The sequence below is a fragment of the Nicotiana tabacum genome, chromosome 4 (assembly GCF_000715075.1).
Source record: "Nicotiana tabacum cultivar K326 chromosome 4, ASM71507v2, whole genome shotgun sequence".
Lineage (NCBI taxonomy): Eukaryota > Viridiplantae > Streptophyta > Magnoliopsida > Solanales > Solanaceae > Nicotiana > Nicotiana tabacum.
Genome location: NC_134083.1, coordinates 31,088,052 through 31,115,281, shown reverse-complemented (window position 1 = coordinate 31,115,281; position 27,230 = coordinate 31,088,052). Strand labels below are relative to the sequence as shown.

The 27,230-nt window shown below is 38.0% G+C and overlaps 2 protein-coding genes and 1 pseudogene across 2 annotated transcripts; 1 reads left to right on the top strand and 2 right to left on the bottom strand.

The window, feature by feature from the left end:
• The first annotated feature begins 5,452 nt into the window (after positions 1 to 5,452).
• On the top strand, positions 5,453 to 6,220 carry LOC107761371 (NAC domain-containing protein 78-like; annotated as a pseudogene).
• A 5,412-nt stretch (positions 6,221 to 11,632) lies between these two features.
• On the bottom strand, positions 11,633 to 12,358 carry LOC142179858 (zinc finger BED domain-containing protein RICESLEEPER 2-like). The gene has a single exon (XM_075250743.1). The coding sequence runs from the start codon at positions 12,356 to 12,358 to the stop codon at positions 11,633 to 11,635; it is 726 nt and encodes a 241-aa protein (XP_075106844.1).
• A 293-nt stretch (positions 12,359 to 12,651) lies between these two features.
• Positions 12,652 to 13,764, bottom strand: LOC107761372 (zinc finger BED domain-containing protein RICESLEEPER 2-like). The gene has a single exon (XM_016579599.2). It carries the CDS (start codon positions 13,762 to 13,764, stop codon positions 12,652 to 12,654), a length of 1,113 nt encoding a protein of 370 aa, XP_016435085.2.
• Between the last annotated feature and the right edge of the window lie 13,466 nt (positions 13,765 to 27,230).

Below are 27,230 nucleotides of genomic sequence, written 5' to 3'. Positions count from 1 at the left end.
GCCTTATCTCGCCACACGTGCATAACAATGTTCTCACCTTGTCTCGCCACATGCGCAACCCATATATATATATCCCGCCTTATCACGCCGCATGTGGAAATATCAATAGTAATAATAGCACGGTAGAAACCTCGTGCAACCCCCATAACAACAACCGCATGACAGAAACCTCGTGCATCACAATAACAACAACCGCACGGCAGAAACCTCATGCATCACCACAACAAGTACAACAACAACAATGACAATAATACAAGGGTACGGCAAATAAGTCAACTCAGAAATTCCAAAACTCAAAGAAATAGAGGAACTAATTCACAAGGAGTAGCTACAATAGAGAATGCTAGTCATAATAAGAACATCTCAACAAGAAAGGAAATACTATGTTACAACGGTCCACAATATACAGTTCAACAACGAAGGAGCTAACACAAGTCGAATAATTCCAAATAATGACAAGTCAACTAAATTATAGGATATCTAACTTCTTTTAAGATTGGGCAATTAGGAAAGAGATACAACAAATTCAATAAGGATAAGCAGCAAAAAGATAATCATAGCCTCAATTAAGGGTGAACAATTACAAAAGAGATAATTATAACTTCAAACAAAGATAAGCAGTTAGGAAAGGATAATATGGCAATAGAAGAGATAACAATTTCAGTTAAGGCACAAATGAATCAAATAAGCAACAAGAGTGGATCATGAACCAATTAATTATAACTAAAGCAGGTAGAGGTGAAACTAGTAATTAAGAGATGTATTCATAACATAAAAAATGCATAATCAGTGAATACAAGGACCTAAGAACGCTAAAAGGCTAAATTTCCATAAATAAGTCCGAGCACGTGCTCGTCACCTCACGTACACGGACTACAATTAGTATAGAAATCCCAAATCCTAAGGGGTAGTTCCCCCACACAAGGTTAGGCAAGATACTTACCTCAAAGAAGACAAACCGATACTCAAAAATAAACTTCTCGGGTGAAATAACCTCCGGACGGCTCAAATCTAGACAAAATAACTTCAAAGCATAAATATAACTCATAAGAAACTATTCCGGATCATAAAGCCTCAATCTTTATCAAATACTAAAAATCAACCCAAAAGTCGACCCCCGGGCCCGCACCTCGAAACCTGATAAATCTCACAAAACCCGAACACGCATTCCGATACGAGTTCAACCATACTAAAATTATCAAATTCCGATACCAATTCGTCCCTCAAATCATGATTTTTTATTTTAAAAATTTTCTTCAAAACCCTCTATTTTCCTCAACTCAAAACACAAAATAAATGATAAAAATAAAGATAAAATCATGGAATATACAATCGATTTGCTTGAAAAACCCACAAAGAATCGCTCAAAATCGAGCTCTAAAAGTCAAGATATGATAAAAATGGCCTAACCCTCGATTTGGAAGATATATTCTATTGCTCAGGTATTAAAGCATCGCGAACGCGGAAGACTAATCGCGTTGGTGAAGAAGGAAAATTGAAGGCTACCCAAATATGCTTCGTGAACGCGAAAGATGGCTCGCGAACGAGGAGAGGAAAATTTGATGGTCCAATGACTAGGCTACACGGACGCGTGAAGGGGTGCGCGAACGCGAAGGATGGGGTGGCATGCCTTCGCGAACGCGGGAAGAGAGATACGAACGTCAAGAAGAAAAAGGCAGACCTTCGCGAATACGAGAGCATGAATGCTAACACGAAGAGAAAATATGAGGCGGGTCAGCAGAACACTACGCGAAGAAGAACATCAGATGACAGAAAACAATAATTCAAAATAGGAGGAAATGGCCTGTGGCCCATCCGAAACACACCCGAAGCCCCCGGGACCCAGTCTAAATACACAAACAAGTTCTATAACCTAACACGGAATTGCTCAGGGTCTCAAATCACTACAAACAACGCCGAAACAACGAATCACGCCATGAATCGAACTTATGAACTTCCAAATCTTTCAACTTCAAAAACTCGTGCCGAAACCTATCAAACCAGCCTAGAATGACGCAAATTTTGCAGGTAGGTCCCAAATGACATAACGGAGCTGTTCCAATTCTCAGAATCGCATTCCGACCCCGATATCATTAAAGTCAACTATTGGTCAAACCTCTCCACTTTCTGAACTTTAACTTTTCTAACTTTCGCTGAGCCGTTTACACAAAACCCATTCCAGAGTCGTCTACACAAAAGTCAAATTCTAGTCAACTTTTACCGCTTAATCTTCCAAAACTTGCATCCTTCTTCCGATTTGACTCTGAATCATCCGGTAACTGAATTCAACCACCACACAAGTCAATACACATAATACGAAGCTGCTCAGGACCTTATGCTATCAAACGGGACTTAAATTCTCAAAACAACGGGTCGGGTCGTTACAGATTCTAGGCTTCACAATGTTGGAGGTGACATTAGAAATGCTGGGTATCGCCACCTCTTGAACAGCCATATGTTGCTCCTCTGCCATGTTCACAAGTAGTTGAACAAGTGCCTGAATATTTTCTGCGTCCCTTGCTTCCCTCAACCTCCTGTGAAATATTCTCTCAGGTTCGGGGTCAAAGCCTTGAAGTCTATCCTGGCTTCTGACCCTTCGCATTCAATCAAACTTCTTGAGACCAGAACAACCAATAAGAAACGTTAGAATTGACGAAATAAACAACTAAAGTAAAAACTAGAAAGTAGTCACTATTCAAGTCCCCGACAATGGCGCCAATAACTTGTTGCTCCCAGACACACACGCAAGTATACGTGGTTGTACAAGTAATAAAGTAATAAATCGAGTATCAAACCCACAGAGACTTATGTTAATTGCCCACTAGTTTCATCAAGATTATTATTCAGTTGAGTCAATCAGAGTTCAAAAGTATAATTATACTAAGCAATAATTCTAACAAGTAACTAATTAATCAAGCAGCAAAATAGTTGTTGTGTATTCAGTAGAGACGAATATTCAAGGGTTGTGATCTCGTAGTATTCTCCCGAATTACTACTCTCCTATTCAAAATAGATTAACGCATATATTCCTATGGAATCAATCTATTAAGAATGCATTAAGATTACGATATTTAATTAAGCATGGTGACTAGGTATATTCCTATCCTAACCGCAAATCCGCACCCCACTCAAAGTTAAGATCATGGGTGGGGGTGTTGGGCCGAAATAACCTTGTCCCAGGCGAACTAGGAAACTTTTCCTGTCACCAGCGCCCAGGGTAGCATGGGGCACTCGACTTTTTAACATTCTTACTTCAGCGCCACAATAGCGCCCCACGCTGCCTGTGGCACTGCTTTGTAACTTTTTCCCTTTTCTTCCCCCTTTTCGCTTCAATTCGCGCACCTTCGTCCTAAATTGCCTTCGATTCCTACACATAACAATACCATAAATTAGCACAAATCATTACATTACACCTCCGAAATCTACGAGACATGAGTAAAATGCGAAGCAATATACATATAAATATACATACTTTAAGCCGGAATATATTTTTATTTTTAATTTTTATATATGAGAGAGAGAGAGAGAGAGAGAGAGAGAGAGAGAGAGAGAGAGAGAGAGAGAGAGAGAGAGAGAGAGACGAACCACAGTATCAACGAAGGCAACGTTGGCGGATGTTCAAGCATTAAACCACCAGCAACTTTAAGTATTATTCCCTCCTCAAAGTATTTTCAGTTGATATATATATATATATATATATATATATATATATATATATATATATATTCTTAACGGGTTAACGGATTATCCGTTAAGAAAATAATATACATGTGCTTAGGGGCATAAATTTTATGAAAAAACAAATTTCATAAAAAGAACCGAAAAATGTGTGATTGATTTTTATATAAAGCGTTCTCAGTGCCCAGAGAGGTTTAAAATTAGTTCGAGTAATAAATTCAGCCCATAAAATGTAAGGGCAAAAAAAAAAAAATTATAAATCCAAGCAACTAATTTAGGGTTTATATCAAACATCAAGGAGGAAAGTCATGAGCACTTGCTAAGAAAAGTGGCTAGCAGAACAAATATCATGTCAACAAACCTACCTCGACTTGGATTTTGTTTGGAGATGGTAAAATGTAATAGTTGCTGGGAAATTTTGAATCTTTTTCAAGTAGAAATCCCTTCATTTTCGATATTAACCATTCCGATCTGAGGAGTGTTTAGCCCGTTTCTGATTTGGTATACATACACCATTTCTTGTTGCGAGTTGCTTCTGATCTTCCATCATCAAGTGCTCTTGACAATTGAGTCAACATGAGAATTAGGAACTTTTTTAGGAAGAGATAGATATAAGAAGGTATAGCAAATATATGTACGGTTCTTTTGTTTAAGTTTTGGTGTATCCGTAATTTTCAATAATTTTTAATTTATTTAGATGAAAAAATATAAAATTAACTTCATGTAAAGGAGATTTTCTAGAAAAGAGCCGATAAAAAGGGGATGATTGAATGTTTCTTTTCCGAAAAATCTGTGTATTATAACATCTATTTTAATTTTAATAAGGTTTTCAAGTGGCTTGTTAATAGATTGACATTTGGCTTGTTAATAACTTGCCACTTGGCTAAATGACAAGCCAAACTTTATATATATATATATATATATATATATATATATATATATATATATATATATATATATATATATATATATAGAGAGAGAGAGTTAACTAGAAATTTCTTATCGGATGAATGGAGTTAGAAAAAGTAAATAAGGTGTAAATAAATAAAATAATGTAAACGGAAACTAGTATCCAACCGAAAAAAGAGAGAGGGTAACTAGTAGCTTAGGAAATAGGAATGGCAATATAAGGAAAGAAAGTAACTTTTAGTCCCAAGCGCAACCCTCCCAAGAACTGTTAATTAGAAATTTCCTATTAGACAAAATTACAGTTAATTACCTAAAGTAAAAAATTAAAAAAACCTTGAAAACGGAAAAGAGGAAAGTAAGTACATTATTCTTTAATTTCTTAATCTTTCTTTATTTTGTTAAGAAACCTATTTACTAGAAATTTCCTATATACTGGATGAATGAAAGTATGTTAAAATAAATAAAATAAAATCGAGAAAAATGTAAGAAAAATATATTTTCAGATTCTTCTATTAAATTGTGGAGTATTAAGTTAGTTAAAAAAACTTACGTATTGTGAAAATCAGTAAAGAAAGTAACTTATGTCCCAAGCGTTAACCTTCCGCAGAAATCAACACCTTTTCCTCTCCTAAAAATTTGTTTCCTAAATTTTTCTGTTGGAATTAACTTGATCAAATATCTATAAATAGTCAATTACAGCATTCACGTCAATAAGCTTCCTCCATTCGTTTAGGGTTTCGTTTCATAGTTCGTCTTCTAACTTGAGAGAACAGTAGTGGTTCTTGTCTTTGCATATTGCGGCAATTGGTATTGTCTCATTCTTTCGTTTCTATATAAGCAAGAAAAAGAGACGACCATATATTCCATGTCGACGTTACCTGTACGTCGTGGGTGTATCATGGGTGTTCGGTTTCACCCAACTGAAGCAGAGTTGATCAACTTTCTGAAAAGGTTCCGAAAGGGCGAGCCTTTGCCGAGTGAATGCCCTAATTTCCAACTTGCCGATATCTATAGAGACCAACCACCATGGGAGATATTTGGAGCTTCTGATCATCCCGAAGAGAAGTTTCGCTATTTTTTTACTCGGTTGAAGAAGCAGAAGAGCAAACATACAAGGGTACGTCGAACTTGCGCCAACGGAACATGGAAAGGCCAAACAGGTATTGATCCTATCAAGAATGGTAAGGGAACTGTGGTTGGGTTTAGAAGATGTTTCAAGTTTCAAACTAGTCGTAGTAAAGAAGGAGAGCACAATTAAATTTGGCTGATGAAAGAATATTCAGTCGGGGATGATTTCTTTAGAAAAAAAAATATTCCTAAGGAGGATATTGCTGTGTGCCGAATCAAGAAGAATATAAGTGATGAGAAAAATCATGGGGTAACTATGGAGGAACAAGATGTTGCCAAAATAATCGAAGCTATGTTGCATGAACCTGATGAAGATTACTGCACAACAGTACAACCAGCACCAATTTGTCAAGCCGAACATCAAGTCATGGACGAGACTCAGAAGATGAACGAACATAATAATAGCACCTATATTAATGACTGCTCCAACTACCAAGAAGAGATCAATTGGGCTGATGATGTGCTCCTAGATATTGACGATTTTGTTGATATAATCTGCTGTTGATCTTCACAATGTTGAATAATGAATGGTGGAACCGGAACGCAGGGAAGGAGAGAGCAGCAATCAGTTTACAACTTTATTGAATGAAGTTTACTCAATGGAACTTATAGAAAAGTAGAGCTTCCAGCTAGGTAATAGTGTCTCATCCGAACAAACTTCTTAAGAGAAGCTTGCCAGAAGATTTTACTTGTATTCATGTATATGGAGTATCACTTAATAATTTTGCCATGATTTTACCTATATTATTCCTCTAGTGTATCTTGTTCGTTTTGCTGAAAATAATTCTCTTTTGTTGTTTCGATTGCAAGACCCATTAGGAAAGATAGGAAACGTATCTGCGCTTTGAGTGAGAAAAGATATATCTTACTTTCACACATATACACAACACCATATTACTACAATTTTCTTAATTTGTTTTTTGAACACTTAACAATTTGACCCCTTATAATAAGTACTATACAGTTCTTTCTACATTGTTGCTCGTGATATCGCAATAAATCTCTCTTAATTAACTTACATGTTGTAAAGGATTTCATCCATCAAGTTATGCCCTCTGATTTAATTTACATGTATAATCTAGTATCCCACATATTTGGATTTGATGTCACGTTCTTACTGGTTTCTCTAATTCTGTATACATTAATACATATATATACGCGTAATCAATGTTGGTGCAGGCTTTAATTTTGTAAATCCCTAAAGTTTTTTATTTTCTTCCGCATATTCAAAGGGGCGGCAGAACTGGTCCATATCAGGGGTTGTTGACATTTCATATCTTACGTCGCCTTCAAAGATAGGTCTAGTAGTAGAAGAAGTGCAGAAGCGTCCATGACTGTGTTCGCACAGTTTAAATTTCTAAATGGAAAACCTACTCTATACAATCTATTAGGAACAAATGTTTCTCTCATTAAGTATATGCTTCATGTCGTTGCCAAATATCTGGCCATAAATAATTATTTTGAAGCACACCAATTTGGATTTCAACTTTGGTCACTTACCCTAGATTATAAGTGGATGTCAATTTTGTTGTTATCTTAAAAAATATAGGTCAGACGATATTAACAGTACTTGATTTTCTTGGTTTGAATTTGATGAATTTTTTCTAATGCCAAGAATTTTGGGATTAAACTAATTTTGGGCGATAAAAAATAATTATTTTGAGGCACGCCAACTTTGAGTTCAACTTTGGTCACTTACCCTAGATTATAAGTCGATGTCAATCTTGTTGTTATCTTAAAAAAAATATAGGTCTGAAGATATTAACTGTACTTGATTTCCTTGGTTTGAATTTGATAAATTTTCTCTGCTGCGAAGATTGTTGGGATTAAACAAATTTTGTGCGATAAAAATTTTTTTAGGTGCATAGATTGAAAAAGTAGAGGAAATATCAGTAGTTAATGGGAAATATTCAGTATTAACTTAGTTCTAACCATTGTTAAAATTTGGTTTTAGTAAATATAATATATATTAAAATGTGACACGTGTCACTCAACTAAGTAAGAACTTGAGGAAATGGAGAGGAGCCAAATACTAATGAGTGGAGCATTTATTTTTGGAAGTAAAGAGAAAACAAAACTAAAAGCCCATAATTGAGAATAGCAAATTGTGAATGTATTTATTTTGTGATTATGTGTGTCATTCAGGAATAATCCATTATTGAAAACTCAAATTTTCAAATTTTCAATCAAAAATTTCGAAGAGCTGTATTTAGTAAAGTTGTCTATAATAAACTAGTTTTGACCAGTGTTTTAAAAGGTGTGGGCGTAAGGCGAGGCATTTTATATATACCTCAGCGAGGCGTAAGCCCCATGAGTATTTAGTTTTTTTAATATTTCATAAAATAATATAATTACAATAAATATTTATAAATAAGTAAAATTGTATAAAAATTGAAGAAAACTATAAATATGTGAAAAATATATATAGATGTGCTCCATCCCCACAAAAACTAGTCAAAACAATCAATTATACGTTACTTACAAGCACAATTAACTTGAGTTGAAAAGAATAAAGTTTTTTACATAGAGGAACAAAAAGAATGACTAACCTGCAATTTGAACTTTGAACTTACTGATATTACGGAAAATGGAGTTCTCTTTGTATTTGCAAAAAAAGAAATTTGACTTTCGTTGCTTTTCGGAGATAGTAGCAGACAAGCGGACAAGATAAAAAATTAGAAAAGATCATAAATGTCACGACCCAAAATTCTAACCTGTCGTGATGGCGCCTATCTCAATACTAGGCAAGCCGACAACATCAATAACCCACAATTTCTTTTAAATACGGAAAATATAATAATTAAGTTTAAGAGAAAACCCCACAAATACTGGATATAAATACACTCCCAAAATCCGGTGTCACTGAGTACATGAGCATCTATACATTACAAGTCTGCACAACACGGTCTATAATAGTCTGAGACCTAATACAGTAATCAAGGAGATAGGGAAGGAGAGACAAGGTCTGCGAAATACGACATCTACCTCTAAATCTCCGAAAAATCAACTATGCGAAAGAATCAACACCCACTGTGTCAGGGATCACCTGGATCTGCACATGAAGTGCAGGGTGTATCGCGCCCCCTTTTTCTTGCGAAATCGGGTTTCGACGTATGACAACTCTTTTAAATGGTTATTAAAAGAGAAGAGTCTCCACCTATAGATTTTAAGGTGCGTTAGGGAATCTATTTGCAAATAACTCTATTTGATAAGTCAACGCCACCAAAGATCGGGTAAGGGCTCAAATTACCTCAAAGAGAAGGTGTTAGGCACTCTTCGAGGTCCACAACTGTGGGTCCCGGCCGAACTTAAGACTATGTGGATTATGTAATTGGGCTAGGTGATCAGATGAACAAAGAAATATAAAAGTTGAAGAGTTTCTTTATAACACAATGAGAATTGGGTACAGATCTTTAAGGACTACAAGGATGCGACTACAATGGTATATGACTGAGCAAGTATATAAAGGAGAGTTTTTAGCCTAAAGGATCACCCCGTGCAACATAGATAATAATTCGCAACTCCCTTTATTATAGGAATTACTCATATTATTCAGCGGGCAGAGACTATCATCTCCTGCTGCCCGATTACTATGTTGAAGTTGTTTACCTAAGAGCGTTCTAATTCAATTCTGAGTCGTACCCTATGCGTGCGCTACCCGTCCCATGCCTATGGCCCAGAAAGATTTGGACCTACTATTTGGGTGATTCTAGACTTTACTTAGGTTGCTCGAAAATGATAAAACTAAGCGACATTCAAAAAAATAAAGAGGACTGCACATAATAGCAAAGAGTAGCTCATGTTAGCCTCCGCACGTAAATAAAGAAGCACGCAGACTGATTTTCAAATTAGGCAGTAGAACGTTTCGAACTTGAGACATAGAATCCTTTGGTCCTATGGGCATGATCTTTATATGATTTCAATATCAAACAGGCGACGTTGCATTTTAGGCCAACGTACCGATTAAATCATTATAAGTCCTATAGACATGGTTTCTAAGAGATTCTTATTTTAGCAATATATAGACAACGGATTTGCAGATTATAAAAACCTATAGGCATGATTTCTATATTGTTCGCAAAAGGTAGTGAAACGACTCCAGAACCATGAACTACCAACGTTGATTTTATAGACAAGTTCGTTAGGCAGGTGACACTGTTCTAGAGGCATGATATCTAATAGTTGGCGATTGACATTGATTTTATTTAGTTTTATCCCTATAGGCATGCTATCTAGATGAGCAATACAAACGATATGGGCAGCTGATTGATTGTTAAACCTATAGGCATGAGCAGTACAATGATAATTGAGGTAGATTAATCATTCGAAGTCCTATAGGCATGGAACCTAGGTAAGTAGAATATTGCATTGCTACACCTATAGTCATTTCATCTAAGAAAATACAGTAGTGAAGATTGGAACATCGGATACTTGAAATAGCATGCATTGGCAAGTTAACTGATGTGTGTGTGTGTATGACTCCTATAGGAAGGATTTCTACTCATGAAGTTAAAACATGTGAACTAAATAACGAATAAATCACATAGATCCTATATGTATGATTTCTACCCATTTATGTAAGAATTAGTGTACCCTACCCCTCTTTTACTAATTTTCTCATCTATTTTTGTTCAGAAATTATTACAGACCCAAAAATAATGAATACAGGTGCGAATGTTATATATTAAAAGGCTACATGCCCAATACGCAGAGTAGGGGTGGGCGTTCGGTCGGTTCAGTTCGGTTTGAAGAAATTCGGTTCGGTTATTTGATTTTCGGTTTTGTAAGAGTAGTAACCGAAACCGAACTGAAATAAGTTCGGTTTAGTTTGGTTTTCTAATTTTGGTTCGATTTATTTCGGTTCGGTTTTCGGTTTGAACATATCATATTGGGCTTCCTCTACGTAATAATTGGACTGACTAATTTGTTGGTTTTTTCCAAAATTTCGGACTTCTTGTGTTGCTTGAATGTGATAAATTATAAATCTGTTCTTTTATTTAGATAAATCTAATTTGTGTTGCTGAGGAGTATTCTTGATTAAAAAGTCTGATTTGTAGAGAAAATATACTATAATCTTAGTAACACAAATATAGCGATAAGGACTATTATCTCCCAAAAACCTTTTGGTCTACCAAGAATGAGATAAAAGCATGTACACTTTTTAAAATATACCAAGATGCCATTTCTTCTTGAGCGAACAATAGACCACCAACACGAGCTCGAAAAGCAGCAGCCATCTGGTTTATTTATAAAATCACATGCCAATGTGATAATTTGCACATAATCAAGAAATAGAATACCCATATAAAATTCAATATGCATCAACATATGTCCAATATTCAACCATGAGAGAACAAAAAATCCAGAATCTATGCTGCTTTGCTGCCAAAAACCTAGAAATATGCCAATGTGATAATTTGCACATGAACTTCATTCATTATATCTAAAAGTTAGCTTGGGCAGCTAGTAGGAAATCACTGTTTAGTACAAGCAATATTATATAACCAAAAGAGTAATCCAGAAGTTAGAAAGTTTTCATGCTGCTGAAGTCTCAAAACCAACAAAATAACTACATTAAGTACTACTGCAGCATCAACTTGTCTACCAAAAGAGCTCACTAACAAGTTATTACTCCAGCATCACTTGTCTATTTACTTGTTGATCTAAGCATTTACGAAGAAGATACATAATCCGTAAGTTCTATTTAGGCGCCATGATCAAACCTTTGGAAAAAAAAGACATAATTATAAGTCAAAAACACAATTGATTTATAATAAAGTATATCAATGTTATATCATCAAATATACAGAAGGTTATCAACTCACCACACATGCCATAGGTAGCAACTATATGTCAATAATAGTTGAATCTTTTGCACAATTAGCCAAATCTAAGGAAAATATTGAAGAAAACTTTGTCATGCATCAGTGTTAAGTAAACTATTTGTAATATAATAAATGCAAAACACAAAATAATTACTAAGTTCCAGTTGTTCTAGATACTCCAAGTCTTCCTCAACTTTAATAGGAATAGGTTCACTTCTAAGCCAATCTTGAAGACAAATAAGAGATTGCACCAGTTTAGGCATCAACGAACTCCTAAACGAGTCAAGAATGCGACCTCCAGTACTGAATGCACATTCTGATTCAACACTTGAAATAGAAATGGCTAACACATCACGAGCCATCTCCGCAAGAATGGAAAATCTAGGCTCATTGATTTTCCACCACTTTAAGATTTTAAACTCATCCGTTTCAGGCTCAATATCTTCAGCAAAATATCTATCTAACTCTGATTTAGCACCTAAACCTCCTGTCACTTCCTTATGTTTCTCAAATTCCAATTTCGTTCTCATTGTTCCTCTTTTCAAAAAGCTACCATAACCACTCATGGTAGCTGTTGTGTTTCCAGATGAAGCAGATGTAGATCCTTTTGAATTTTTCCTTACATAATAATCAAACAAAGAATCCATATAATTTTTCACTTCTAAAATCATTTTCTTCCCTTCTTTTTCTCCAAACATCCTCACAATTGCAAAAGGAACATAGTCAAGCTTGTTACGGGGATCCAAAATTGATGCAATAAAGATCATATTGTTCATTTTTTCAGGTTCACCCCAATACTTGACAAATTTTTCTTTCATTTTTTTGCCATTTCTCTCAAACTAGCATCTTCATGTTCCATCCACTCTTTCAAAATAAGATCAAGCTCACAAATTTCAACAAAATGTACATTGGAAGTGACATAAATAGAACCAGAGACCCTCAAAGTAAGCAAAAAAAAAACTTCAATAAATTTTACCGTTATTCTTACATTATCCCAGTCATCACTTGTGAGAACACCTGCACTAGTTCCATTTTCACATACATAGGTACGAAGATGATGCAACAATCCAGTATCAAAGAAACTATATTTGTCAAAGGCAAGCTCAAATTGTTATGCTGTGTCTAACATCATGTATGTAGAGTTCCATCGAGTAGAAACATCTAAGCATAATGTTCTCTTGGAAGTTAACTTTTGAGATTCACAACATTCTTTAAACTTTCTAATCCTAGCGGGAGATAGTCTAATGTATCTCACAGCTTGTCTAACTCTCTCGATAGAAACACCAATTTCTTTCAACCCACCTTGTACAATGAGATTAAGTATGTGAGCCATACATCTAACATGCAGGTGTTTACCATTCATTATATTAGTTCCCCAAGTAGTCAATTGTTTAGACACTTCTCTTACTGTCACATCATTGGAACTAGCATTATCTACCGTTATAGTAAATATATTTTCCAAACCCCAATCAAGCAAGCAATTAGTAATAACCGCCGCCATATCATCATCCTTATGACTAGAGATAGGACAAAAGATTATTATCCTTTTATGAAATTTCCAATCGCTCTCAATAAAGTGAGCAGTAAGACACATATAGTTTATTCTTTGTATAGAAGTCCAAGTATTTGTTGTAAGACAGATTTTTGGACGTGCTTCATTGAAGGACTTCTTCAAACTTTGTCTTTGTTCACAATAAAGTTCATAACAATCTCTTGTCAATGTTCTACGAGAAGGAATTTGAAATTGAGGTATTGTGACTCCTATAAACTTCTTAAATCCTTCCTTTCCAACAAAACTAAATGACAGTTCAAACAAAATTATCATTTGAGCTAAAGCTCTCCTACTAAGTGCTTGATCAAATTTCCAAGTGGTAAGCACCCCTTCATTTGTCCCATTTGAAGCTAGTAGAAAACTTAGTTGTGTTTGATTATTTTCTATTTTACGGGGCATTTTGGGATACTTAGTGAGATGATTGTTCATTGATGTAGTACCATTACCTTTCGTAGCAGCTGCATAAGTTTTTTCACAATACTTACATTTTGCTCTTTTAGCTCCACTAGGATCATCATACTTCTCAAAATGGTTCCAAGCATCAGATCTAGGTTGCATGACTTTCCTTTTCTTTGGAGCTTCATCAAGACTGAGACATTCAGTGTTAGGTATGCTATCATTTGAACCCCCACCTTCGCAGACTTCGCTTACCCTACTTCCATTTTCTTCCATCTACGAAAACGAATACAAGCAGAACAATAACATACTGAGCTATAATAATACCAAAAAGGAAGTTAGAGGAGGAGACAGAAACAAGAACAAAAACAATAATCGAGCAAGGAGACAGAAAATGGACATCAAATTCAAGAGTCAAGACTTCTTTTAACAATATACATGCACCTCTAAGTCTTTAACTACTATTTTTTAGCAAAAACAAAAAAGAAAAAATTTACTAAAACGAGAGAAAGAAGAGAAAATCGGCGAGGACAAAGAAAAAAAAAGAAGAAATGAGAGAAATATAACAAAAATTAAGCTTACCGGCACAACCGCACCAGTGTATCAATGGTGATAGAGACTAGAGAGAGAAGTTTGAAGAAAAAGAACCCTAGCGTATTTGGGAAAAGCTTAAGAATGGGAAAAGCAAAAGCTGATGACCTTAAAACTTAAAAGTCTTTAAGCGTGGGCCTAGGATTCGTTAAGAGTGGGCCGTCTTTGATGGAACTTAAAATTGGGTCTAGTATTTGTTATATTGGGCTTAGCCTATATATAGTTTAAAGAATCCATTTGCTAATAATTCGGGTTTTCAGTTAACCGACCAAAATAAATCAATAACCGACAACCGAACCGAAAAACTGAATTTTAAAATTTTAAAATTGAAACCGACCGAAAAGACCGAATAACCAAAACCGAAATAAAAATATTTTCGGTTCGGTCGGTCTTTTCGGTTCTAACCGATATATGGCCACCCCTAACATAGAGCAAGCCCCAAAGAATATAACCCAGTAACACCTGGGCCTTCAACAAGCTTCTCCTTTCACACGAACAGTTAACCCAGGACCCAGCATGATTTAGAGTGAGAATGTATCAGCTATACACCCAGGGCCATACACAAACTCATACCAAACTTGAAAGGGGAGACCATACATGATAACCAATTGATAGTCCTAAAGTCTATTAACAGTGATCATAACTCTTAGAAGCTAAGGGAACAAGATTGGTTAAACAAGAGGGCTTGAACATACCAACTGGGTAGACAAGTTTGGCATAGCAAGTTTGACATAGAAGAACTAACATCATATTGAACAATTATTCAACAAAGGTAAAGGTAGTTACATATTAAGAGGGCTGAAAAGGCAAGTCTGTAGAGTTGACAGGACAAACACAAACATATACTTATTTCTCAGAAATCAAGTTTAGCGCAAGACATTAACCAAAATATCAGAAAAAGATTTTAAACAAGTGAGTCTTATTCGAAACAATCATAGTTAGAGGGATATGCAATTTCACATGAAAATGACCATAAGCAGCATAGCAACAAACTAATGGCATGGTTTACCATAAACCTCAACAGTGTACTCACTCATGAGAACATACAGCACTTAAAAGGGGATGAGACAGGCAAGCATAACCTTTCGTACCAATTACCTAGGCGGCAGAGAAAATAACATAGCAATTTGCCCTAGAAGCCATTCTAAACCAAACATGCAACTGAACTTAAATGGAAACATGCTTTAGCTAATTAATACAATCTTAGCGATCAATCATATTGGGGAAGAAGAACTTAACAAGGTCTAGGATACAAACATAGAGATACAAGACAAGGTAGAGAACCCACATTAGTCTAGAAACATCTAAGAAAGCTAGAATCCATTCTAATAATGAAAGCATCTTACATGTGTTGAAACCTACTGAATTCAACTAATAAAGAATATGAAATTGCAGAGGATTATAAAACAATATCATAACAGTATAATATCAAGGATCCATGAATAACAGGGAAACTGAATCATGCTTATAGAATTTAAACAACATTAACACATAGAACACATACGTCATAGATAAACAGAAAGGAAAATAGTTAACATTGCAAGAGTTAAGGATACTAACCAGTAAAAAAGTTAAACGAACAAAAGAATGAGGAGTTAGAATACTGGTAGCAAGAGAACCCCATATCCCCGATGCTTCAGAGTTCACAAGAGTCTCGAAAAGGGCTCCGAGCAGTGCTTGCACCACAGGAGGTTGTTTTAACAATATTATGGCCTTGGCTTTCAGCTGGCCAAGGATTCAACGATTCCAGAAAATATTCAAGTATCTCATAAGAAGTGAACGAGTGAGAGAAGAGTATAGTGAGTGTACTAGCAGTAATAAGTCTGTCCAGAGGAGAAATTGGGGAAGAGTTTATATAGTGTTCAAATTGAGTAGACGAACATGGAAAATCATCAGTCAAACACAAGAAAAGAAAGAATATATCACATGCAATCAAAATCAGTAAGGAAAAAGAAAAATCTCAAACCCTAGTTGGGTCTAACGGTCTTGAATAGAACCAATAATGCAAGAATCGTCCACTGTAGAGTGTATATACACGAAAGATCATCCAGATCTTCACAAAATCAGAGTCAATCAGGCCTGCTCTTGAAAGGTAGTTCTTGCCAAAAATAGGGCAAGGATTAAGTAACACCATAGGCACGCACACAATAGTAAAGTATCACAAAATAGGTAAGTGAATCTCGGATTGATTCCATTTTTGGGTTGGAATCGGAGAGAAATCAAAAGGCGGCTACTAGGTTTTATTAGAGACAGACGGAATAGAAACGGCTTAGAGGCGGTTGGAGTGAGGAAATGGGGTTAGGGTTTGGGTGAGAGGGTATAAGGAAAGTGGAGGAATTATTTTGGGTTGTTGATCATTTGAGATCAATGGCCAGGATCAAAATGGGAGTGGGGCGGGTCGTTTAAGCGGGTACCGACCCGGTTGAGGTTAATTGGCTTGGGATGGGGAGATTGGACCAGGGATTTGAGTAGTTTTGGGCCACTAATGTGGTCCAAAATATGTATAACTTAGGCTATATTTTAAATACAAAATTATTTAAATAAAAATAATTAATAATAAATAATAAAATATTTTTTTTATATACACTAAAATGATTGAAAATGATAACTTATAATTATAAAATATAAAAGCCTATTTTGTCACAAATAATGTAAATAAAACATATTTGTACATGAATATAGATGTAATGATATAAAGTGAAGTAAAATATTATTAAACACACACATGGATATAAAATGATAAATTTGTATGATTAAGTCATGATAAATAATTTAAAGGGATGGTATTTAAGTAATTTAAATGCAAAAAAATTAATTTTAAAGCTCTAAAAATCATGAAAAAATTATTAAATATTTGTATAAATCTTGTAAATTAAGTAATGATGCAAAAATAATATTTTAAAAGTATATATACTATGAGGGCAAAATTGGGTATCAACAGTTGCCCCTCTTTACCCGGGAATGATGAAAGAATTGTCGGGTAAAGAAACTGATGACCAATTTTGTCCGAAATGAGTGAGGAATGATGTTTTTTTTTAAATGGGGGCCAAACCCTGGTTCCTGAGTTGCCTACATATCCCTAGTATTATGGAAATCAGGTCGTGTGTAGTTCTGGATACAATGACGAACAAATCGATGGAGTTGTTATAAGAGTGGTCGTATGTTTCGAAAAGATTCTTTTGGGTAGGATAGTGTTGTAAGTAATGGATAATTTTAGGTGGAGTCATGAATGCAAAATGAACATTAAGGGTGTATCCCCAGGTAGATATCTGAATGGTTATCGAGTAAAAGGTAGTCAGTTACTGGTAGTTGGTTACGTTTGAGGTAGTCAAAGGATGTGAACGTTGTGAACGAAAACCGGAGCGAAGATTGCTCCTGTTTATAGAACGGTTACCTCCCGAGTTACCTGCAAAACTCAAAACATGGCACATACGAATATATATGGGTTATTGCGAAAATTTAAACATGATACCAATTCCCTTTGGAGCATGAAGGTTGTCTTCAGACGATGAGGATGATGTCTTTAGACCATGACGTCCTGGGCCATGAAGCGTGTGATAAGGGATTCGCAGGCCATGAAATGGTATACTCGGGCCATGAGGATGGTGCCTCTGGACTATGACGCCCTTGAATAATGATGTGCAGTACCGAGAGATCCTCAGGCCATGGAATGGTGTCTTCAGGCAATGAGGATGGTGCCTTCGGACTATGACGCTTTCGGACAATGTGGCGATGTTTCAGCCAATGAAATGCAAAGATATGGCGATGTCGATCGCTTGATAGATGAAACAGATGATGCTTAGTCATATGCGAGGATGAGACAAGACACGGCTTAGTCTTGTATGAGATGAGAACAATGCTTAGCCCTATACGAAGAAGGGAGATAGTGCTTAACCTTATGTAGTGTAGCGGAGATAGTGTTTAGTCTCATGCAAAGAGAGGCAATGTTTAGCCTTATGCAGTAATGGAGACAGTGTTTAGTCTTAAATGAAGGCAGTGTTTTAACCTTATGCAAGGTGCGGGCAATATTTAGCCCTATGCAAAGAGTGGAGATAATGCTTAGTCTCATGCAAGGGAAGGAGACAATGCCTAGTCTCATGCAAGGAAAGGAGACAATGCTTAAACTCTGGAAAGAAAAGGCAATGCTTAGCCTTATACAAGGTGAGGGCGGTGCCTAGCCCAATGCAAGGAGTGGAGACAATGCTTAGTCTCATGCAGGGAAAGGAGACAGCGTTTAGCCTCTGGCAAAGAAGGCAATGCTTAGCCTTATGCAAGGTGAGGCAGTGCATAGCCCTATCCAAGGAGTGGAGACAATGCTTAGTCTCATGCAAAGAAAGGCAACGTTTAGCCTTATGCAATGGTGAGGGCAGTATTTAGCCCTATGAAAAGAGTGGAGACAATGCTTGGTCTAATGTAAGAAAAGGAGACAATGCCTAGTCTCATGCAAGGAAAGGAGACAATGCTTAGTCTCTGGCAAGGAAAGGTAATGCTTATCCTTCTACAAGGTGAGGGCGGTGCCTAGCCCAATGCAAGGAGTGGAGACAATGCTTAGTCTCATGCAGGAAAAGGAGATCGCGCTTAGCCTCTCCCAAAGAAGGCAGTGCTTAGCCTTATGCAAATTGAGGGCAGTGCCTAGCCCTATGCAAGGAATTGAGACAATGCTTAGTATCATGCAAAGAAAGGCAACGTTTAGCCTTAGGCAATGGTGAGGGCAGTGTTTAGCCCTATGCAAAGAGTGGAGACAATGCTTAGTCTCATGCAAGGAAATGAGACAATGTCTAGTCTCATGCAAGGAAAGGAGACAATGCTTAGTCACTGGCAAGGAAAGGCAATGCTTAGCCTTATACAAGGTGAGGGCGGTGCCTAGCCCTATGCAAGTAGTGGAGACAATGCTTAGTTTTATGCAGGGAAATGAGACCGCGCTTAGCCTCTGGCAAATAAGGTATGCTTAGCATTATGCAAGGTGAGGGCAGTGCATAGCCCTATGCAAAGAGTGGAGACAATGCTTAGTCTCATGTAAAGAAAGGTAACGTTTAGCCTTATGCAATGGTGAGGGTAGTGTTTAGCCCTATGCAAAGAGTGGAGACAATGCTTAGTCTAATGTAAGGAGAGGAGACAATGCCTAGTCTCATGTAAGGAAAGGAGACAATGCTTAGAGTCTTGCAAGGAAAGGCAATACTTAGCCTTATACAAGGTGTGGGAAGTGCCTAGCCCAATGCAAAGAGTGGAGACAATGCTTAGTCTCATGGAGGGAAAGAAAACAGCGCTTCGCCTCTGGCAAAGAAGGCAATGCTTAGCCTTATGCAAGGTGAGGCAGTGCATAGCCCTATGCAAGAAGTGGAAACAATGCTTAGTCTCATGCAAAGAAATGCAACATTTAACCTTATGCAATGGTGAGGGATGTGTTTAGCCCTATTCAAAGAGTGGAGACAATGCTTGGTCTAATGTAAGGAAAGGAGACAATGCCTAGTCTCATGCAAGGAAAGGAGACAATGCTTAGTCTCTAGCAAGGAAAGACAATGCTTAACCTTATATAAGGTGAGGCCAGTACCTAGCCCTATGCAAGGAGTGAAGACAATGCTTAGTCCCATGCAGGGAAATGAGACCGCGCTTAGCCTCTGGAAAAGAAGGGAAGTGGTTAGCCTTATGCAAGGTAATGGCAGTGCATAGCCCTATGCAAGGAGTGGAAACAATGCTTAGTCTCATGTAAAGAAAGGTAACATTTAGCCTTATGCAATGGTAAGGGCAGTGTTTAGCCCTATGCAAAGAGTGGAGACAATGCTTAGTGTAATGTAAGGAAAGGAGACAATGCATAGTCTCATGTAAGGAAAGGAGACAATGCTTAGAGTCTTGCAAGGAAAGGCAATACTTAGCTTTATACAAGGTGAGGGCGGTGACTAACCCAATGCAAGGAGTGGAGACAATGCTTAGTCTCATGCAGGAAAAGGAGACCGCGCTTAGACTCTTACAAAGAAGGTAGTGCTTAGCCTTATGCAAGGTGAGGGCAGTGCATAGCCCTATGCAAGGAGTGGAGACAATGCTTAGTCTCATGCAAAGAAAGGAAACGTTTAGCCTTATGCAATGGTGAGGGCAGTGTTTAGCCCTATGCAAAGAGTGGAGACAATGCTTAGTCTCATGTAAGGAAAGGAGACAATGTCTAGTCTCATGCAAGGAAAGGAGACAATGCTTAGTCTCTGGCAAGGAAAGGCAATGATTAGCCTTATACAAGGTGAGGGAAGTGCCTAGCCCTATGCAAGGAATGAAGACAATGCTTAGTCTCATGCAAAGAAAGGCAACGTTTAGCCTTATGCAATGGTGAGGGCAGTGTTTAGCCCTATGCAAAGAGTGGAGACAATGCTTAGTCTCATGTAAGAAAAAGAGACAATGTATAGTCTCATGCAAGGAAAGGAGACAATGCTTAGTCTCTGGCAAGGAAAGGCAATGCTTAGCCTTATACAAAGTGAGGGAAGTGCCTAGCCCAATGCAAAGAGTGGAAACAATGCTTAGTCTCATGCAGGGAAAGAAAACAGCGCTTCGCCTCTGGCAAAGAAGGCAATGCTTAGCCTTATGCAAGGTGAGGCAGTGCATAGCCCTATGCAAGGAGTGGAGACAATGCTTAGTCTGATGCAAAGAAAGGCAACATTTAGCCTTATGCAATGGTGAGGGATGTGTTTAGCCCTATGCAAAGAGTGGAGACAATGCTTGGTCTAATGTAATGAAAGGAGACAATGCCTAGTATCATGCAAGCAAAGGAGACAATGCTTAGTCTCTGGCAAGGAAAGGCAATGCTTAGCCTTATACAAGGTGAGGGCGGTGCTGTGATGACCCAAAATGTCATCTTTAAATTTAATAATTAATTATGTGTTCTAAGACCTCGAAAAGCACTATTTGTCATTCCTCGACTTGCGTGCGCAGTCCGTAAAATTTCTCCAAAAGTTTTTATGTTAAAAATGGATTAAAATGTGAATTAGAGCTTTAAAACTCAATTGAGTTGACTTTGGTCAACATTTTGAGCAAACGGACTCAGATCAATACTTTGACAGTTCCGGTAGGTCAGTATCGTGATTTGGGACTTGGGCATATTTTCGAAATTTAATTCCGAGGTCCCTAGCCCGAGATATGGAATTGTGATAAAAAAATAAAAAGTTTAAGTTAAAATAGTGACCGGATGTCGAATTATATGCAAACGACCCAGGAATAGAACTTTGATGATTCTAAAAGCTCTGTATGGTGATTTTGGACTTAGGAGCATGATCGGAATTGTATTTGAAAGTCCGTAGCGAAATTAGACTTGAAATGGCTAAAAGAGAAATTTAAGTTTGGAAGTTTGACTGTGGCGTTGACTTTATGATATCGGGGTCGGAATCCAGTTTTGAAAATTTTCACAGCTCCGTTATGTCATTTATGATTTGTGTGCAAAATTTGAGGTCAAGCAGACTTGATTTGATAGGTTTCGACATCGAATGTAGAAGTTAGAAATGCTTGAGTTTCATTAAGCTTGAATTGGGGTGTGATTTAGGATTTTAGAGTTGTTTGACTTGATTAGAGGTTTCAAATAAGTTCGTATGATATTTTAGGACTTGTTGGTGTATTGGGTTGAGGTCTCGAGGGCCTCGGGTGAGTTTTGGATGGTTAACGGATCAAAAGTGGGACTTAGCTGCTGCAAAAGCTGCTGCAATTCTTCTGCTGGAAATGTTGTCAAAATCGGGTTGCCTGTCAAAATCGGGCTGCCTGTCAAAATCGGGCTACCTGTCAAAATCGGGTTGCCTGTCAAAATCGGGCTCCCTGTCAAAATCGGACTCCCTGTCACAATCGGACTCCCTGTCAAAATATCGGGCTCCCTGGCAAATCGAGATCCCTGAGAAATTGGGCTCCCTGGCAAATCGGGCTCCATGACAGATCTGTAAGTTATAAAAACAGGGGACTTCGTCCCATTTGCCATTTTTACGAATTGGAGCTTGAGGAGAGGCGATTTTGATATATTTTCAAGGAAAAATATTGGGGTAAGTGACTCTAACTCGGATTTGGTCAATATACATGAATATATTATTATTTTTGCCATTTAATTAGTGTTTTGAGATAGAAATTTGGGAATATTTAAGAAATCTCAAAGAAACGAATTTTTGAGATTTTGGTGTCGATCTGGAGTCGGATTGGAGTGAAACTGGTATGGTTGGACTCGTAATTAAATGGGTTATCGGATTTTGTGAGTTTCGTCAGATTCCTAGATGTGGGCCCCACAGGCGATTTTTGAGCTAATTTCTGATTTTATTAAAAAATATAGTATTCTCTTATGAAATCGATTTCTATAACTTTTGTTGACTGTATCGAATTAATTATGACTAGATACGAGTCGATCGGAATCGGAAAATCGAGGAAAAAGCATAATACTTGATTAAATTGGAGCAAGTCGAGGGAAGTGACTTGTCTAACCTTGTGTTGGGGAAATTTCCCCTAGAATTTATATTAATGTGATTATTGAAATGTGTTGAAAGTCGTGTACATGAGGTGACGAGTGTGTACACGGGCTAAATGTGAAAGATTATATTTTTAAATTGTGTACTGTTGCGCATTTATTAAATTATTTTATCTTGTTATATATTCATCATCATTGATATAGGATATATACCTTAAATTTGTTTGACCTTTTCTTGCTAATTGTTATACTTGTTTAGTTGAAACTTCATTTCTTTTATTCTATGCATTATTTGTAGGGTGATTTACTTTAAATTAAACATTATTAATATGAAGTATTTCACATTTTAAATTTGATATTGAAACAACGTATTAAAGATTTGGAAATATTATTTTCCTGAATTATTTATTCTTGAATATTTTGTAATATTTTTGTATTCATTGTGATGGAGCCGTGAGCTCTTTATTGTAGAAAAATATTATTGATGATTTATTTTGGCATGAGCCGTGAGCTCTTTATTGTGAAAAAATATTGTTGTTGAATTATTTTGACAAGATAAATTATTTGAGCACTTGAGGTGCAAATTGTGATATATTGTGGTATGGATACGCATGCGGTGGTATAAGGTCTGGGTATTGAAACACATGCGGTGAGATAAGGGTGGCTTGATACGCGTGGCTAGTAGGGGGAACTACTAGAAGTCATGCAGTGTGATATGGATGGCTAAAACGCGGGATGCTATTTCGGGAAAAAATATTTTCTTTCAAATAAATTATGAAGGCTCCCGCGGTGAGATAAGGAAATGAGATATTGTGAATTTATTTATGATTTGGGACTACGAGGAGGTACCTCGGGAGTGCCCTTGTTGATATTGATTTATGGCCGTAGTTGCCTTTGATTATTGTTGTGATTTTCTTAAGGTTGAAAAGAATTTTGTTTTGTTTCCACGAGGTATTTATTTGCCATTATTTGGTGTAATTAAATGTGACACACTACTTGATTCATTTCCATTGTCATTTTATCTTATAATATTGTTTAAACATTTTACCATGCCATTATTTATTCTCCAGTAGGGCCTGACCTGACCTCGTCACTACTCTATCGAGGTTAGGCTTGGCACTTACTGGGTACCGCTGTGGTGTACTCATACTATGCTTCTGCACATCGTTTTGTGCAGATCCAGTTATATCTTATCAGACCAGGCATCAGTAAACTAGTTGTACGAGGAGACTTCGAGCTATATCTGCCAGTGTCTGCAGACTCCGGAGTCCCACTTCTATCTTACTATGTTGTCTTCCTTATTTGCTTTAGACTCTGATGTATAGAGACATAGAGAATAAATTCTTAGAAGCTTGTAACTTATTTCTTCCGAGTTTTGGGAGTTGAAATTGTTTGAATTGTAGTTTATTTATTTCAGATATTTATTATTATTCCGCGTTGATAGGCTTACCTAGTCTTAGAGACTAGGTGCCATCACAACATCCTACGGAAGGAATTTGGGGTCGTGACAAGTTGGTATTAGAGCTCTAGGCTAATAGGTGTTATGAGTCACAAGCAGGTTTAGTAGAGTCTTGCGGATCGGTACAGAGACATCTGTACTTATGTTCGAGAGGCTATGGAACTGTTAGGAAATATTCACTTCTTTGATTCCTTATCGTGCACCTTTGTTGATTTCAAAGTTCTAAATAATTGTCTTTCTATTCTCTCACAGATGGTGAGGACACGCACAACTGGATCCGGTGATTAGACACCCGCGCCCCCTGTTGGAGCCACAAGAGGCCGGGGTCGGGCAGAGGCCGAGGAAGAGAACATGGTACTGCCAGAGCACCTGCACGAGCTGCCACACCAGAGCCACCAGTAGCTCCATCAGGCACCTGAGACGCCTGTTACTACTCCTGCACTTCAGGAGACTCTTGCCCAGTGTTTGAGCATGTTGGGCACTTTAGCTCAGGCAGGGTTAATTCCAGTTGCTCCTGCTACATCTCAGGCCGGGGGAGGAGCACAGACTCCCGTCGCCCGTACTATAGAGCCACGGGCCCAAGTTGACCATGCCCTAGTGGTTATACTAGTGCAGCCAGTTGTCCTAGTTCGGCCTGAGATTAGGACATCAGTTTTAGAGGGGGAGCAGCTCAGGCTCGAGAGGTACAAAAAGTACCACCCTCCCAGTTTCAGTGGTTTAGCTTCAGAGGATGCTTAGGGTTTTCTAGAGAAATGTCACCGTATCCTTCGTACTATGTGTATTGTGGATTCCAGTGGGGTTTCTTTCACGGCATTCCAGTTTAGAGGAGCAGCCTATCAGTGGTGGTGGGCATATGAGTTGGATAGTCCCGCTCAGGCATCTTCACTCACTTGGACTCAATTTTCAGATATGTTCTTAAGGGAGTATGTTCCTCAGAGTCTTAGAAATGCATGGCGCGCAGAGTTTGAGCAGCTGCGCCAGGGTTCTATGACTGTGTCAGAGTATGCAGTCTGATTCAGTGATTTGGCGAGGCATGCACCAGCCTTAGTTGCTACTGTTTGAGAGCGGGTTCGCAGATTTATTAAGGGTCTCCACCCTAATATCAGATACAGTATCACCCGAGAGCTAGAGATGTGCATCACATACCAACAGGTGATGTCAATTGCTAGGAGATTGGAAGGTATGCGGATCCGGGAGAGGGAATAGAGGGAAGCTAAGAGACCCCGAGATTCTAGCACATACAATAATTCTCATGCCCTAGTTGCAGCCCGTCATGGTAGATGTTATGTGAGTCGTCCTATTCATTCAGCACTTTCAGCTTCCAGTGTTATTCCGGCTACTCCCAGACCTCAGGTTCCATATTATGCACTGCCGGTGTCTTCTGTACCTCCTGTACGGGGTGCTTTCAGCAGACAGTCTAGTCGATCAGGCCCGAGCCAGTCCCAACAGCCACGTCCTCCGAGGGCTTGTTTTGAGTGTGGTGACACTCGTCATATTATGAGAGATTGCCCCAGATTTAGGAGGGGTGCACCTCCACAGATTTCTCAGGCCCCACTTATTCCACAGGGCCCTCAGGCTTCTTAGGCCATGATTAGCACCAGTTGCCACTCCACCTGCACAGCTAGCTAGAGGTGGAGGTCGGGCTGGTAGAGGTCACCCTAGAGAGGGAGGCCGAGCCAGATATTATGCCCTTCCTGCTATGACAGAGGTAGTTGCATCCGATTCTGTTATCACACGTATTATCCTGGTCTGTGATAGAGATGCATCAGTCTTATTTGATCCAGGCTCCACTTATTCTTATATGTCATCTTATTTATTCCCCGTATTTGGGCGTATCACGTGATTCCTCGAGTTCTTTTATTTATGTATCTACACCCGTAGGTGAATCTATTATTGTGGACCGTGTGTATCGGTCGTATTTAATTGTTATCAGCGGTTTTGAGACCAGAGCTGATTTATGATTGCTCAGTATGGTAGATTTCGACATTATTTTGGGCATGGACTGGTTGTCGCCCTATCATGTTATGCTAGATTGTTACGCCAAGATGGGGACATTGGCTATGCCATGTCTACCGCGGCTAGAGTGGAGAGGTACCTCAAATCATGTTCATAGCTGGGTTGTTTCATTTCTTAAAGCTCAATGAATGGTTGAGAAGGGGTGTGATGCGTATCTGGCCTACGTGAGAGATGTTAGTATTAATACTCCTACTATAGAGTCAGTTCATGTAGTGATGGATTTTTCTGATGTATTTCCATCATATCTTCCGGTTATGCCACCCCACAGGGATATTGACTTTTGCATTAATTTATTACCGGGTACTCAGCCCATTTCTATTCCACCATATCGTATGGCCCCAGCAGAGTTGAGAGAATTAAAAGAATAGTTACAGGAGTTGCTTGATAAGGGTTTCATTCAGCCCAGTGTATCACCTTGGGAGTGCTCTGTTTTATTTGTGAAAAAGAAGGATGGTTCTATGTGGATGTGTATTGATTACCGCCAGCTGAACAAGGCTACAGTGAAGAACAGGTATCCATTGCCACGTATTGATGATATATTTGATCAGCTTCAGTGTGCCAGAGTGTTCTCTAAGATCGACTTACATTCAGGCTATCATCAGTTGAAGATGCGGGAGCCAGATATCTCGAAGACTGCTTTCAGGACTCGGTACGGAAATTACAAGTTCCTTGTGATGTCTTTTAGGCTGACCAATGCCCCAGCAGCATTTATGCCCTTAATGAATAGTGTATTTCAGCCCTATCTTGATTCTTTCATCATTGTGTTTATTGACGACATTCTAGTGTATTCCCGGAGTCAGGAAGATCATGAATAACACCTGAGGGCTGTGCTTCAGACTTTAAGAGGAAAGAAGTTATATGCAAAATTTTCAAAGTGTGAATTCTGGCTTGATTTAGTGGGATTTTTGGGTCATTTTGTTTCGTGCGAGGGGATCAAGGTAGATTTGAAGAAAATTGAAGCAGTGCAGAGTTGGTCCAGACCGTCCTCAGCTACGAAAATCCGGAGTTTCCTTGGTTTGGCAGGGTATTATCGCCGATTTATAAAGGGCTTCTCTTCTATTGCTGCATCTATGACCAAATTGACCCAGAAGGGTGCTCTGTTTAGGTGGACCGAAGAATGTGAGGAGAGCTTCCAAAAGCTCAATACAACTTTGACTACATCCCCAGTATTGGTATTACCTACATGTTAAGGGGCTTATACTGTGTATTGTGATGCATCGCATATTGGTCTCGGCGCAGTGTTGATGTAAGATGGTAGGG